Here is a 15,752-nt window from a genome sequence, read left to right as displayed (position 1 = left end):
ATAATACAAAAATCATGAACACATATATAAAAACACAAAAGAACCAAAGAATGGATGACCCAAAACCAAGATGAGACTTATGTTGACAATGACAAAATACTATACATATTAAACACAACTGTAAAGTTCGAGCTCGCAGAAAAAAACATGTTATCATATTTATTAGTCAAAGAATAGTGCGCAAGGAATAATACGGATAAGAGATAGAGAAAAAAGAAGAAAGGAAAAATGAGAATATGAAAAGAAATTAGAAGCCACATACATCATAATTCAGTTCGGATATGAACCGACCCAAGTACCAAGATAAAAATACACAGCGAAAAATGAACTATAGAAGAATAAAGACAGAAAAAAGAACAGAAGTTTTAACTTAAAAAAAAGGACAGCCAGAAGAATCAAACCCAAAGAAGAACCAGAAAGAATAATAAAACCAATCTCAAAACAGAGACAAAGAACTAACGTCATTTAAAAAGATAATGGGATAGACTCTGAATATTCGACAGAGTCAGAAAGTTCTGAAATGGTAGGAAGGGGCATCTCACCTTACTAAGAATATTGAAACGATTTTGAAGAGAACATCAAAATTTAAGTTCAGTGCTTGTGAAGTATTCAAACACTACTACGGATAGTTCAATTCAATCAATCCGTGTATTCCTAAAAAGTTACAAAAAAATACCATGTCATCAATAGAAGTCCGTATTGAAAAACGAAAGCACCAAAAACATAAGAAAGAATCTTTAGAAATTAAAAAAAGAAAAAAGGTTCAAGTTGATGGCCAACCTAGCAGCATAAAACAGCACTAATATTTGTTATTGAAGATAAGTACAGAGGTCAGTATTAGTCAAGATTGAATAACTAGCAAGGTAAAAATAACAAACGGTCCTGATGAAAAACATCGATGGGCCCTATATGATGTGCCTCACCTGAAGCGTAAACCAATGATAAGGAATATTTGACTCGTATCAAATAAGAGTTACTAATAATAAAGGAGGGCAACTATATAACAAGTCTGAGGTGATCCCTGAAAGTTATTTAATTGACTAAGTATATAAAAATCGATATGCAATGTAGATAGAACACTAGTTTCAGGCACGGGATATACGTAGGCCAAAAAGCAAGAATAAGAAAAAATAATAAAAATCAAACACAAAAATCACACCTTAGTAAAGGGAGAATTAGATACACAATAAATCGCCAAAACAGGAGCAGTAGTTTCACGCATGTAATACTAAACGAGACTCTTTAGATCCCGCTATCAGTGTTCTGGAAATAAAATAAAACCAATTAATAAACCCTAATTATCCTTATTAATTCGCTCATCAAAGGCAAAGGCATAAAGTCAGGCACAATATCAAGAGTTCCTGGTTGCACAAGTTAACAGCAACAGCGAAAGTATCACCAAAATGTCCTATTTTAAGACCAATGTTTCACTAAGTGCATTATAAGTAAAAGTGCACATCTTCAAACAAGAACAACAATTACATTACTAGTAGGTGCGATATACGCGATCAGTATCCGATGTGAGACAGAATTGTTATACTGAAGGAGAAATTTAAACTATGACCAGCATAATGTAATGTGAATACAATAGTCAATTTCACAATGTACGAGTGTAAATGTGTAGGCGGGAAAAACGCCCGTTTCTAAATTTAAGACGCAAAGGTACAAAGTGAAATGGCATATAAAATGCGGATTGTAAGGGGCAGTGGTAACACTAGACATAAGGTTTTCACGGGGCAAAAAGATAGAAAGTCAACAAAGGCAGGCACTGCTAACCCTGACGTGGCGAGGGAAAAAAAATGTTAAATGGCTTACCTCGTCAGCAGTAAAGAAAAACGGACAGCCTGGTAACTGTAGACGGCGCAAATAGGTATAGAGACGCCGTAACTTTTCTTTCTGTTTTAATAGACGCGCTGTCAGGAGTGATGACGTAAACGCGCTGTGCACAAAGTCGACATAAACGAAGGACCAAGGTCGATAAATGGAAATGTCCATTTCATAGCGGCCATATTGGAATGCCTAAATCTTATATTATCGCTATCACCAATAGCTTGGAAGACTACAATTCTAAATAGCTAGTCTACCACAAAAGGAACGTCGTTCAGATTTATGAGTAGATGAGCAGAAGTATAATAATAGCTATTAGATAGTCATACCCATGATGTAAAAGTCGATATGTGGCGAGAGGACATGATAAGACGACCATCAATGGGAAGACGAAAATTCGTATCCTAAGGCGGCCATCTTGAAGTATATAAGTATTATAGTAGGGTGAATATAAAAAATATAATATATATCCTAAGCTATAGTATGAAGTAAGAACCTGGCCCATTTTGCATAAATTTACAAGAATTGAATAGATGGACACTGCCATCCTCCATCCCATTATTTAAGAATAATGTAAAACTACATAGATGTTTTAATAGTATACAATTCAAATGGCCATAGTAATGTTGATTGATGTCTATTATAAGATAAAACATCAATCACAATACCAAAATTGGGTGGCTGGAAAGTCGAACTTAGTAGGTCTGAACCCCCTTATTGATGAAAAGAAATATAATTGCTCAATATATCATCTCGCAGTAGAAAAATGAAAATATGATCGAGAAATAAGGCAAAAGACCGCAATGGAAAAAGAAAGGAAAGGAAGATAACTAACATTATAGTACTGTTTATGTACTTCAAGGGATGGTACTTGGTCTAAAATATTCTTATCTCTACATTCCTTTCAATATTTCTAATCAAGGAAATAAAGAAATTCTGTATCAGTATTATGACCCATTTGGGTCGCTTTCAAACGGCAAATCCATTTAGCCTCCCTCTGTCTGACTTGTAGCTCTCGGTTACCACCCCTGGCCCCAAGGGGTACATGGTCAATGCCATGGAACCAAAAAGAGTTGTCGTTGGGATGAACTCCCATGTAATGTTCGCTTACAGGATAACGGCTGTCTCTGTTGAGTATTGCCCTGCGGTGTTCCTGAATTCGAATCTTCAGTGGACGTACTGTGCTTCCCACCTAGATAATATTGCAATTGCATCCCAACACATATATTACATGCGTTGTGTTGCAGTTGATGAAATGTGTAATATTATATGATTTGGTAGTATTGTAAATAAAATTAGTAATTTTATTTCTCCCAAATGGACATACATTACAGGACCCACAGGTAAAGAAGCCCATTGGCTTTGGAGGTAACCAGGTGTTACTTTGATTGGTCACATAGCTAGGGCACAGCACGTCACGTAAAGATCTACCTTTACGGTAGGTAATGGATGGTCTATTGGACAGGCATTCATTGCAACTAGGAATGTCTTTCAGGAGGCTCCAATTCTTTTTTAATACCCCATAAATTTACTGCTGTTGGTATTGTATTGAGTGATAAACCTAACTGGCTTATCCTTGTGAGTAGTGATATTTGTTATAGGTTTGTCACGCAAAGTGTCTTCCCTTTTAAGTTGTTGTGCCTTTTCAATTGCCCTATCCAGTACTTTTTGATTATAGCCTCTTTTCAGAAATCTCCTTTTCGAGTCCAGCACATTCTTATGGTAAGTGTTTTCCTCACTGCAGTTTCTTCTTAACCGTATCATCTCCCCATAGGGAATATTGTTGATAACTGACCGGGAGTGTGCACTTTCAGCGTGCAAGACTGCATTGCAAGCAGTTTCTTTTCTGAAGAGGGTACTTTGTATAACCCCTTCTTTTATGTAAAACTGTATGTCAAGAAAATTGATCTTCATTTTATCATATGTCATAGTCAGTTTTACATTAAAAGTATTGTCATTCAGATAGGTGTAATATTCATTTAACAATTCAATGGATCCAGACCACAGAACGATGATATCGTCAATGTACCTCCCCCAGAACACGATATGTTTGGTCCAAGGGGAGGCACGTCTGTGCCAGGCATACTCCCTCTCAAACCCCTCCCATGAAGAGGCATGCGTTAGAGGGAGCAAATTTTGAACCCATGGCAGTCCAGAGTATCTGATGAAACCAAGCAGTACCAAGTAAAAAGAAATTGTTACTTAAAATGATATCAATCATTACTAATAACATTTCGTTGAAATCATAATGTTCCGCACCTTCTCTGTCCAGGAAGGAGCGGACAGCCAGTATTCCAAAATCCTTAAGTATACATGTGTACAAACTTTCTACATCAAATGTGACGAAGCAAAGTTCATCTGACCATTGAAAATCATTGAATTTGACCAGAATGTCTTTACTATCCCTAATGTACGAGGGAAGGTCTAAGACATGTTTTTCGAGTCTCCGATCAACAAATTCTGAGAGTTTTTCAGATGGTGAGTCAATTCCTGAAATGATAGGGCGGCCGGGTGGAAAAGTACCGCCCTTATGGATTTTGGGTAGAATGTAAATGCATGGATATTTAGGATTATCAATTCTAAGATATCTGAACTCATCTTCCGACAATAAACCAACATCTCTCCATTCACACAATCTCATATTTATCATTGTTGTTACTTTTTTGATGGGATTAGTAGCAATTGGCTCATAGCAATGAGTGTTGCTCAACTGTCGATCAATCTCAGACATGTAATCACAATAATTCATAACCACAACATTACCGCCCTTGTCTGCTTCTTTTATAACAATAGATTTATCTGATTGTAATCTATTGAGTAATGCGGTGTAGGTCTACCTTCATCAGGTGGGTCTTCTGTAACATTACGATGCCTGGGTCGTGGTGGAGGATGTACCACCATATTTGCTTACACTTATTTGGGGAATTTAGGCCTCAGACATTTAGTGAGAGCAGTTTAGTGTCTCCCCTAGGTAGTGGGTGATCGGGGGGCAACCCTGTCTGTTATAGAAGGTCTAACTGTGCTAGGTTAACAGAGGTTGCGTTTCAGACAAAAGTCATCATCCCCGCACCAGACGCCTGCCCTCACACCTCCGCAAAGTCATGTGATCCCCATCCCGCTGGACCACCATCTATGTACCCAAAGCATTTATGGAGAGGAGAGTGCCAGTTTACCTGTGTTTCTCCCCACCCACGTCCACATGTACCCCACTACCATGTTACTAGTGGTGTCATAATCGAGCTGTAAAAACAACATAAAAACCAACAGCGGGCCAATTGAGCCCAACGAGGCCTTCTCCGGGCGCGAAGACTGGCACCGAGGTGCTCTGGTCCCGTTGGAAGAGTCACCCCTTTAGGAGAAGGATAGGGGGGGCTGGCCATGAAGGGCGCTGTTAGAGTGACAGAGTACAGTCAAGGCAGGCCCCGTGAGTCCCCGGAGCCCACCAGTTGCATCTCTAGATCCCGGACAAGGGACCCCTCCCCACCCTCCATCTGATGCCAGTGCCGCTGTCCGGTCCGGTCTGGTCTCGCACTGTGCGCAGCTTGTCTGACAGATAGCATGGCAGATTGTGTTCAGAAGGACTACTATCCTTTTCTGTCGCTTGAGACTATAGTTTTGCATGCTGTTTAGTGGGGCAGCGCTAGGGCACTGCAGGTATATTGCATATCTTGCTATGTAGTCACTTCATAGTGTCTCATCCTTATTTAGTGTTGCATCCTTATATAGAGCCAGTGGTCGAGTGTGCAGGCGAGGGTCCTCCGCTGAGGCTTCGCAAGTGGTCAATAACATCCTTTCTTGCGTCCTGGGAGGATAGACCTGTATGCTGCTTATTTCAGTGTCGTGGAGGAACTGTGACCTACCTGGTCTTAAGATCACGGCCCAAAGAAGAAGAGCTGCCGTCCTCCGGGTGGTCATCAGGTATACCCAGTAGGGCCTTGGCCTCCGCCAATGAGTGCAGTGATCGGCGCTTGCCCTCCCACTGAAACAAGAGCGCAAAGGGGTGGCCCCACTGGTAGCGGACGCCCTGTGCTTGTAATTTGTCCGTAACAGGCTTAAAGTCTTGCCTTTTACGGAGAGTGACAGCGGAGAGGTCCTGATTGAGTTGGATTGCGTGTCCCTGATGTTTGATCTCTGTCTTGTTGCAGGCCGCCTGCATGATTGCTTCCTTCTCTGTGTAAAAGTTCACCCTGGTGAGGATATCCGGACCACTGTCTTTACGAACCTCTCCCCCGTAGACTCTGTGGGCCTGATCAAGGACGGGCGGAGAAGCATCGTCATCTCCATGTACCGTCAGCAGAAGTTCAGCAGTAAACTCCACTATATCCATGCCTTCAGCACCAATCGGGACCCCACGTATGGGAATATTGTTGCGGTGGCTCCTATTTTCAAGGTCCTCCTGCTTGGTCTGAAGTTCAATGTGCTGATCTTCTAATGTACTTATGCGCCGCAATAGAATCTCGTGGTCCTCTGACCGAGCATCAACAGTCCGCTCTAGGTCATCCACCCGGGCCACAACCTCAGTTACGTCTCTTCAAATATCATGGAGACCAGACTCAAATTCCTCTTTGAGAGAAGAGATATTGGTGCATATCTCCTGCAAGAACCGGTCCATGTAACCCTGTGAGCCTGGCGCCGAGGTTTCCCCACTCATCGAGACCGGCGTCGAGACTGAGGTCAGCATTGCCACTTCTGGCTGGGTGAACTTGCTCCTCAGAGTTGTCACCGGGGTTTCCTTACGTGCCAGAGAGTGCGTTATAGCTGGAGTCCAGAGGCACCGAGTTATGCAGTCTCACATAGGGGATTGTCGCTGCGGCAGAGCTCGTCCATCTGGCGCGTTGCCCGGGGGTTGTGGGAGTGGCACTTCCTACGCTGTATGCTCTCGTGCCCCGGTCCGTCCAATAGCTTCAGTCCACAGTCTATATGCTAGGGTCAGTCACACATCCAACACGCGCTGTAGTGGCGGCCCCCTCCGCAGCCGCACAGCCCGCAGTCGCTGTACCCGCTCACCAGGAGAGGGTGAGTCCGCCCCCAAGGCTCACCGCCCAGACGTCTTCCGCGTGCTGAGGGAGGGGGTGTTTCTAGCCGGCCCAGGTGAGGCAGAGAAGAGCATGGGGTGCGTGTGGTCACTCACTCTCAGGACTAAATGCATCATGCGAGCTGCTCCCTGGTGTCAACAGCGGTCCCGGGGCCCAGTCCAGGCCGTCACGGAGATCTGCTCTCCACAGCCCCCACTGCAGACAGTGTTCTCCTCCCAATTGTCACATCTGCCATGGTGCCCCCAAGTAAGCAAACGCTAGCTCCCCCCGGAGCGCCAGCCAAACAGGTCTCAGTGCCTGCACGATGAGAGAGGAAACGGGCCCGCCGTGGATGCCTGTTTGATGATGGCGGCAGCCAATCTCCTCCTCAGCTAGCGCCCAAAAGTACAGGGTGTTGCCTACCGGCTCAAGCGGGTAGTCCGAAAGGCTTCAGGCAGGTTGCGGCAATTTCCTAAGAGCACTTATGATGTCCAGGGGCCGCCAAGAGCTCCTAGGGGTCGAGTACAAATCCCGAGCTCCAGCCCCAAAATGGCCACCAACAATTACCTCTTACGGCGTAGATTCAGCTGTCTGGAGCGCATGTCACGAGCAGGCGAGCCCCCACAGACCCCGGGAACAGGTATCAGCGCCCCCAAGTATCTACCATGGAGAAACGGGTGCAAGCTCACCTCCTAGACGCTGGTCCGACCGGCTGCTGTATCGGTGCGTTGGTGGAGGGGGCGGGCTTGCCGCATGTGCCTGCTGGAAGATGGCAGCTGCCGGTCCCCTCTGCAGCTTTTCAAAGTTCAGGGGGGTAGATTAGCGCCTTCCGGCTCAAGCGTGGGTGCTGGCCGCCCTCAAAGAAGCTGCGGCAGGATTCTGAGGACTCTTGAGGCACCCAGGGACAGCCGACGCTCTCCTGAGCCTGTCCACGAGCCTCAGTTCCCTGCTTTAAAATGGCAGCTGATAATCATCTCTCTCCGTCGCAGGGCATTGCCACTGCGATTTGCTGGGAATCCGGCCATCGGGGGCGCGATTCGCGAGCAGGCAAGCCCCCACTGATTCCGGGAGCTGATACAATCTTCCCAGCTCGCCGCCGCCGCCGCTCCGATGTGCTTTAATCAGTATACCGGGCCCCGGGAGAAGGAGCCCTTCAAAGGCACTTCCTACTCCATCGCTCCCGTGGGCACGCCCCCCTTTAAGGCATTTTTAGCATCTCCTTCTAACCTATGGTGGGATTTCACCAGACATCTAGGCTGCTGTGCTAGATATTCACTTGCAATCACAGCTGCTACAAGACTTAACACTCATTCCACCAGAGCCGAGGAAGCAATTGTGGCTTTCCACAGACAAATCCTAGTATGAGACTTTTGCAGGGCAGCATTGTGGACACAGTTCTTGAGAAAAATTCAGTTTTCGGCCAAGTTGTTTTAACTCCAGTAAAGAGGCGTGGTCTTGCCACACAGCATTGCACAATTTCCTACTTTAAACGTTTGTCTCCAGTTACACTTCTGGCTCTTTCTATTTCTCTGGGGCTACTCTATATATGACAACTAGTTCTTCAACGACACTACTTACCTTGGGTAAGAATTCTACTGTATACTCTCCCTTCTCTTTTCAGCTACAAAATTCCATACAGCCACCCCTCTCGTTTTTTTATTTTTATTTTAGTTATTTTTAGCCTTTAATTTAATTGTCTCTTGTCTGTGGAAATTAAGTCAAATGGACATTGTGGATGCAGGTTGGGCCTTTAATGGGACGGATGTTACTTCCGATGACACCCTCTGTGCCACGAGCAAATTTGGGAACCTCCTTTCCTAGCTATTGCAAATGTTTTGAGTCCACAGTAGCCTATTTCTCCAATCTGCAAGTAGAAAAGGTACCCATTCGAAAAAGCATTGGCAAAGGTAAGTCATTTGTTATGGCAAAGGCTTAGAAACCCTTTAAACTTTCTGAATCACATTCACCCCCAAATTTGTTTTACGCTTGATAATTATCCCAAAATGTGGTAGTCTAAATGAGGTTGACTGCAAGTGTGGGACCAATTATGTGTGCCTATTCATAGTTTCATTTATCTATAGTCTCTATTTAATTACCATCTTCCTAATATTATCCAATACTCAGCTCCACATTCTGTACCTGTATTTCCATTGTGAGTTGCAACGTATAAGTCCATTATACCTTATTAAATGAAAATATTTTAAACTCACAATATCAGAGCTATGTAATGCAGGGCATCTGCGGATTAAAAGAACGTCTCATCATGCAGATACCGTAGTTGTTCCATGTATACGCAGGTAATGGCATACAATAAAACGACTAGAATCTAGCATCTGTGTTTTGTTGAGTTGCTTATCAGTTCATTATAACTTGAAGGAAAGGTCTCTGTTCGCACTTTGTCATTTTTGCAATTGAACCTTTGCACACGCTGTGCAACCTTCTGGGACCTCCAGTGGTGCTAATACAGTCTCTTATGCTTATAAATACCTATATCCTCCCCCCCACACTAAGATATCGTATGAGATTGACAAAGGAATGTAAATAAGGGTTTGAGATTTCTCTCTTAAATTCTTTGCAGCAATGCTGTATCGTTATTACTTTGAAGTGCTTTAGGTTTTCTAATAAACTGATTTGTAACTGGTAATGATCACATTCATTTACAATTTGCATCGTTGGTATTTCAAGTAAATTAATTAATTAAGTTTTTGTTTCAGAAAGTGATAGCAAATTATTCAAGGAAAAGTCTGATATCCCTCCAGGCACCAAAAATAATACAGTCACACCATCACAAGAAACCAAAGAAACAGTTGCCAAGAAAACGGTAAATGATTGCTACTTTTTACAATAACAGAACTGAGAATATTTTAATTTTAAATACTCATGATCGAAATTACATCAAAACTGACCTGTTTAGCATTTTCAGTCATTGATGATGAGCAATTGTATAACAGTGCTACTTGTTACTAATGTTTCTGTCTGAGAATTGAAGGTCATTCTGAAGCTTTTGATTGACACAGAGTAGTCGATGGCAGCATTTCTGTTTACCCATACTAGGCCTCCTATGCCAGTGGATAGTCACTCTTTTGTAACACGAGAGCAAACTATATAAATTGCATACCTACTCAATATGCTTACTAACCTACATAAATGGTTTGCAGCTCACAAGCAAAAGAAATGCACATTGCAGTCACAAAAATGCATTATTTATTGCTATATTTTTAATGAAAAAATCAACTCCATAATTTTAATACCTACCAGCAACAAATGCAAATACTGAAATTCAAGTTCCTCCTATATTTAAAAGCTAACATCCATAGTGACGCCAATATATCATATAAAAAAGATGCTCAGTCATCTACCAGTGAACAATGCATGTTTGCTAGACTGCAGATCATGTAATAAGCCACCTTTTTCAGGACATACAACTGCAGTAGCTTATATTGTTATAGATACCACACATCATTAAATATTGGGTGGTTAATAGGACCATCATACCTAATTAAGATGATGCATTTCTTCCTTAATAATATTAATCCTTTAAATTCATATAGTACCTCTGGACTCCATAATATAGTAAGTCATATTCAATTATGCCAAAAAAAACTTCTCACTATTCACTGTTAGTTAAATTTTAAGGGTTGGTATGCCAATATTACATCATCTTGTACTTTCTTGATTACTCAATGAAAGTACTTAATTAATTGTATACTTCTGGTGGAAGATGCTGCCTGTTCAGCACAACTGACCATTTTAACATATAAAACCCAGGTGACAAAATTTTTCATGATCATAAGTGAAAGTTAATGACCGCATAAAGTGTAATTTCCTAAATCAAGATTTGTGGAGTTTTGTTCTCTTTAACTTACTACTGTGCAGAATTTGCTAAGTTAGCAGGAGTGAGAAAATGTCATTTCAAATGTGAGTGACTTTTGGAAATGGTGGGTAAACCTTAATGCACAAATCATGTTTTATCATGGAGAATTATTAGGAAATCAGATGATATTGGTGACAAAAATCAATCATTCCTTTATTTCTTTGTTTCCCTGAAAATAAGAGCAGCAGTTTAAAAAGGTATTGGACCTGGCTCTTTTTGCAGGGTTACCCCCAAACATTGTGCCTTCTTCCTCCTATTTGTTCTGACCTGTGTTTGTTGGCGTTAGGACTCCTGGCACTTTACTACTGCTGATCAGTGCAGTGCATATACTCTCTGGTGTAAATTGAGATTGTGATTGGTTATCCAAGATTTGCGCATTAGATTTACTGACAAGACCCTAGTAAAATTCACTGTGTGTGCCCAGAGCCTGTAATTCAAATGCTACTAGTAGGCCTGCTACGCAAAAAAATGATGGACGGAATGCTGAATAAATCATACATTCACCCCCAGTCAAGAGATCTGGGTTAAATAAATTGTTCTTTTGCTCACCATGCCACCCCAGTTTAGACTAGTAGGCCTGCAGCACTAACTGTGCCACCCACATGAGTAACCCCGCAGCCATGTCCAAGACGTGCCACTGCAGTGTCTGTGAGTGCAGTTTTAAACTGCCATGTTGACTTGGCAAGCGTTCCCTTTTACTACATGTAAAACACTCCTAAAGTAGGCCCATGGGCAAGGTGCAGTATATTTAAAAGGTAGGACACGTGCTGGTGTGTTTTACATCTCCTGGTAGCGAAATACTGCTAATTTAGTTTTCCTCTATTGCAAGGTCTATCTCGCCCATAGGTTATCATTCGAGCTGCCTTGTAACCTCCTACAAGTGTAACTTGCAGTTGGGAGGAGATAGAGATTTGGAGTTTGGGGTCCCTAAACTCACAATTTAAAAATACATCTTTTAGTGAAGTTGGTTTTTAAATTGCGTGTTGCCACTTTTACTGGACTGTGGTGAATGTATGACATTGTTCTGCATTGTGTAATAATTGTGATTTTTGCATTTGTCACCCTGAGTGGGAAGGGGTATGCCAAGACGTCGGTCCTGTGCTCTCCATGCCACTGTAGTCAAGCTAGTGTGGCTGATGAGGGGTAAAACCTTGAAACCGGTCCTAGGATGCTTGTTTCTAGTTCAGAGAGGACCTGGCCTGGCAGTTCCGGCTGGACTGTTCCCATAGGGAGCAGGGTCAAGACTGATATGCATATGGCTGGGTTCAAACTGGAATGTCATAGGGAGCAAAAAACCATGGACTGGGGTGAATGTATGACATTGTTCTGCATTCTATCATCAATTGTTCTTTTTGCACTTTTAGAAAGTAGGAATTTTCTTCCTTTACGCTTCTCTGCCTGCCTGTGCAATCCACATCTGGTTTAGACTGACATTTGGGCTGTTTGTGCATTCACTCTAGACAGTCACGCAAAGGGAGCTGAGGTGTGCCCTGCGTATCCCGTTGGCCCATCACAAGGCTGATGGGTTTTCCTGAGCTAGAGTGGTGGGAGGAGTTGTCACTGACACCTGAATAGGGATGTGCCTGTTCTCACACAAAGCTGTCTCCATCCCCCTTTAGTGTGTTTGGAGCCAGGTCAGGGCAAGGCAGGATCTTGTACACTACAAGGGCTATTCTTTGTTGGAAGTCTCAGGGAGATCAAAGACTTCATCCACATCTTGTTTCACCACTGGGACGCTTCTGCTGTGAGTCCTACATTGCCAAGTGATGCCAAAACCAGTCCTGGTCCCTTGGAACTGAGAGGGTGTGTTGCAACTCCCAGAAAAACAGCCCAGACGCAGTCTGTGACGCCGCTGCCTGCACCCAAGCCGTGGTCACTGCTCGTGAGAAGCATGACTCATCGACCGCAACGACAGCGCAGCCCCGACCTCACCGACGGATGACACTTCACACCATCATCGATGCCGTTGCTGCACCTGTGGTTGAGGGCACCGCTCACAAAGAGCACAACGCATTGTCCTGTCTTACATCGTAGCCCTGGGTCTACTGACAGTGTGTCTGCATCAACGCTACGCCCTGCCTGCACTGAAGCCATGGTCCCCGTTCATAAGGAGCACAATGCATCAATTGCCACGACATTGCAGCCCTGATGCCTGCCAACACCAGCGCTCCCGACTTCGCATCATGATAATTGACCAGCAACGCATTTGACTTCAAGGTCTCACCGACTTCAGGAACCACCTCATCTTTGGATTTCATCGCAAGGTACCCGAGGCCCCTTCGTTTCCAAAGGTACTGTTTTGTGGATCTTTCCAATGCTGTACCACTGAACTGTTAGATTTGTGCTTTTCACGATGCCGCAATAGTCCCAGTTAGCGCTATCGACTACAAGGAACTTTATTTGTAGTTTATTCTTGCAAAATTCATATCTTTACTTGTGTATGGTGGATTTTTGTCGTTTTGGTCTTGTTTTATTCAGATAAAGATTGCAATTTTTTCTAAACTGGTGTGGTGTCCATTTGTGGTGTTTTCACTGGGTTGCTCTGTGTGTTGTCTGCAAATGCTTTACCCATTGCCTTTGAGATAAGCCTGACTGCTTGTGCCAAGCTACCATGGGGGTGAGTAGGGGTCACCGTAGCTGTGTAATTCCCTTACCCTGACTAGAGTAAGGGTCCCTACTTGGACAGGGTGCAAGCCACTGCCAACTAAAGACCCCTCATTTCTAACAAAAAGTAGAACACAACATCCAGATACTTTAATCAGGCTAACTAAAAGTTTTTGTTGCTAACTTACAAGACCACATGATCCTTTCCTGGCAGGCATGGCACAACAGAAACTGATCCTGGTTTAAAGAGAGACACACTCTAAATTATAAACTGTGTAAGGTGAAATTAGCAGTTAAGTACAGGTTAGATATCAACTTGTAAACGTGTATTTGTTAGTTGAATTCATTTAATTCCATCATACAGTGTGTGACTGTCTAATGCAAGATTTGGTAATATCTGAAAAGAAGTAATAGTCATGTACTTGTCAAACAGAGTGTTACTTGCAACAGTGGGTGTGTAATATGCAAATTAATATACTCCCTCATTCCTGTTTTACAAAACCATCTCTTCCACCTGGAGGTAATATCTGCTTCAGCTATGCAATAACTTCATGAAGTAGTCATTGGTGTTGTGCTTGATTTTTAATTAGAATCTGTACTTTTCATTTAGCTAACACAGTGCTCTTCCTTCCATAAGGCTTAATCTTCACCTGATAATTTATCACTACACAAAGTTGTCAACATAACGGAGTCCAGATTTTAAGACACTGTCCTCTTTTCCAGTAGTGGAATGTCACACAAAGCTCTGTTAATACACACTAATATGTTTTTAACGTGTAACTGCCACACATTTTCCAGTATGAGGATCCCCTACAGCCTCTGGTATTGCAACAGCTCTCTTTTCCTTTAGTATTGCGAATGTAATTAGTTTTTGAGATTATTACTATTAAATCAGGTGAAGAAGAAAGTGGCCTCACTAACTTCTACTTCTCCTCTAAAACCCTGCCCTGTACATCAGCTGAATAAAGTTAATAACAACACTCCCACAATGGCCACCTTATGCAATTCCTTGCTCTTTTCTGGAAAGGTTCTGGTAGCTTGGAAATCCGTCTGTTTCCTTACTCCCTCTATTTGCCATACTAATAGAATTAATGGTTAACAGCGAATTAACGAACTACCTACAAGAACATAATCTTTTTCACCACATTGTATTATACCCTAGAAAATATGCCATTATTTAATTACATTACTAATTTTGAAATATGCAAAGGCACTCAAAGTGACCATTTGCCACAAGCTTTTTTTTTTGTTTACTTGAAAGTGTAGGTGCCACTTTTGTCCTATGTAACTGCCAAATGGTATTCAATGAGCGTTAAATAAAAACCTAGAGAAACTGAAATGGGATGGTAAAATATCAGAAAAAAATACTAACCTATAGCTCTATGTAATTACATGCCCGACTCAAGCAAAAAATAGCCTACATTTAAATACTGGGAGAATTTCACAACAAAACTCAATAGGAATTTAGTTGTCATAATTCAAGAAAGGGCTTAGCTTTGAGTCCAACAAGAGCAGCAAATAGATGGTTTATCAGCTCTCTTCAAATGGGAAAGAAAAAAGTGATTCTAGAATTAAGAAAGCTATACAGAAACCAATCGAGCACTGCACAGTAAGAGAAAGTATACGATTTAAGTTATTAAAAATAAAAAAACTCTCTGGACGACCACAAAATTTTGATTATGTGCACTTCTGATATTATCTACTTGGTATCTTTAGGAAAAAGAGAACAAAATAATTCTGATCACGCATCAACAAACTAGAAAACGAGAACACTTAGTGAAACTATTACCCAAGCTGGGCTAACCCTGTAACAGTGGCTGTGATTGTGTTCTATGTAAAAGGAAATAAAAATTTATATATATTAAAAAAAAAAAAAAAAAAAAGGTTTAAACCTGATTGATGCATTGGTGCAGTTAACTTTCATATATGGAATATGTGGTGGAAATACACCCATGGCATGGAAAGTAACACACGTAGGTTATAACATAAAGCTGTGACACAGTGCCGTTTTAACATGATCAGTAGATATTAATAATATCTACCACCATTTTTCCATATCCCTCGTTGATCTGTACAACTGGCCCCCATAAGTATCTTACTTTTTGTTTATAACTTTACTAAAGTCCCCACTTGAAAGGTCACTGGTTCAAAACTACCACTTTCGCCTCAACTCCCCCGTTCTAACAACCACGTATGGCAAAACCTATAAGGCAATGTGTAGTGATGGGAACTACGTGTCCCAGGGTACCCTGCCTGTGGAATTCGCGCTCCATTTAGAGCCACATTACAATGAGAGTCACAAATACACTAAAATACATATGTTTGTTAGTGAACCGACTGTTAACCCCTTGGCGGAATGTAAGTTTAAGGATAACTTCCTCATCACATTCGCCGTTTTCTCCGCACTTTCAGCCGGGTGAGCACAGTAGCGT

At 42.3% G+C, this 15,752-nt stretch overlaps 1 protein-coding gene across 2 annotated transcripts in view; it reads left to right on the top strand.

Annotated features, from left to right (window-relative positions):
• Nucleotides 1-15,752, top strand: part of WASHC2C (WASH complex subunit 2C) — a 664,131-nt gene that overhangs the window by 224,571 nt on the left and 423,808 nt on the right. For both annotated transcript variants that reach the window (XM_085603767.1, XM_085603764.1), the window contains exon 15: nt 9,557-9,663. In XM_085603767.1, the coding sequence (XP_085459893.1) occupies nt 9,557-9,663 (107 nt within the window). The remainder of the gene's footprint in view (nt 1-9,556; nt 9,664-15,752) is intronic.

Source organism: Triturus cristatus, chromosome 1_2, assembly GCF_964204655.1.
Source record: "Triturus cristatus chromosome 1_2, aTriCri1.1, whole genome shotgun sequence".
Classification (NCBI taxonomy): domain Eukaryota; kingdom Metazoa; phylum Chordata; class Amphibia; order Caudata; family Salamandridae; genus Triturus; species Triturus cristatus.
The sequence above is the reverse complement of the archived record's forward strand: the minus strand, read 5'-3'. Positions and strand labels throughout refer to the sequence as shown.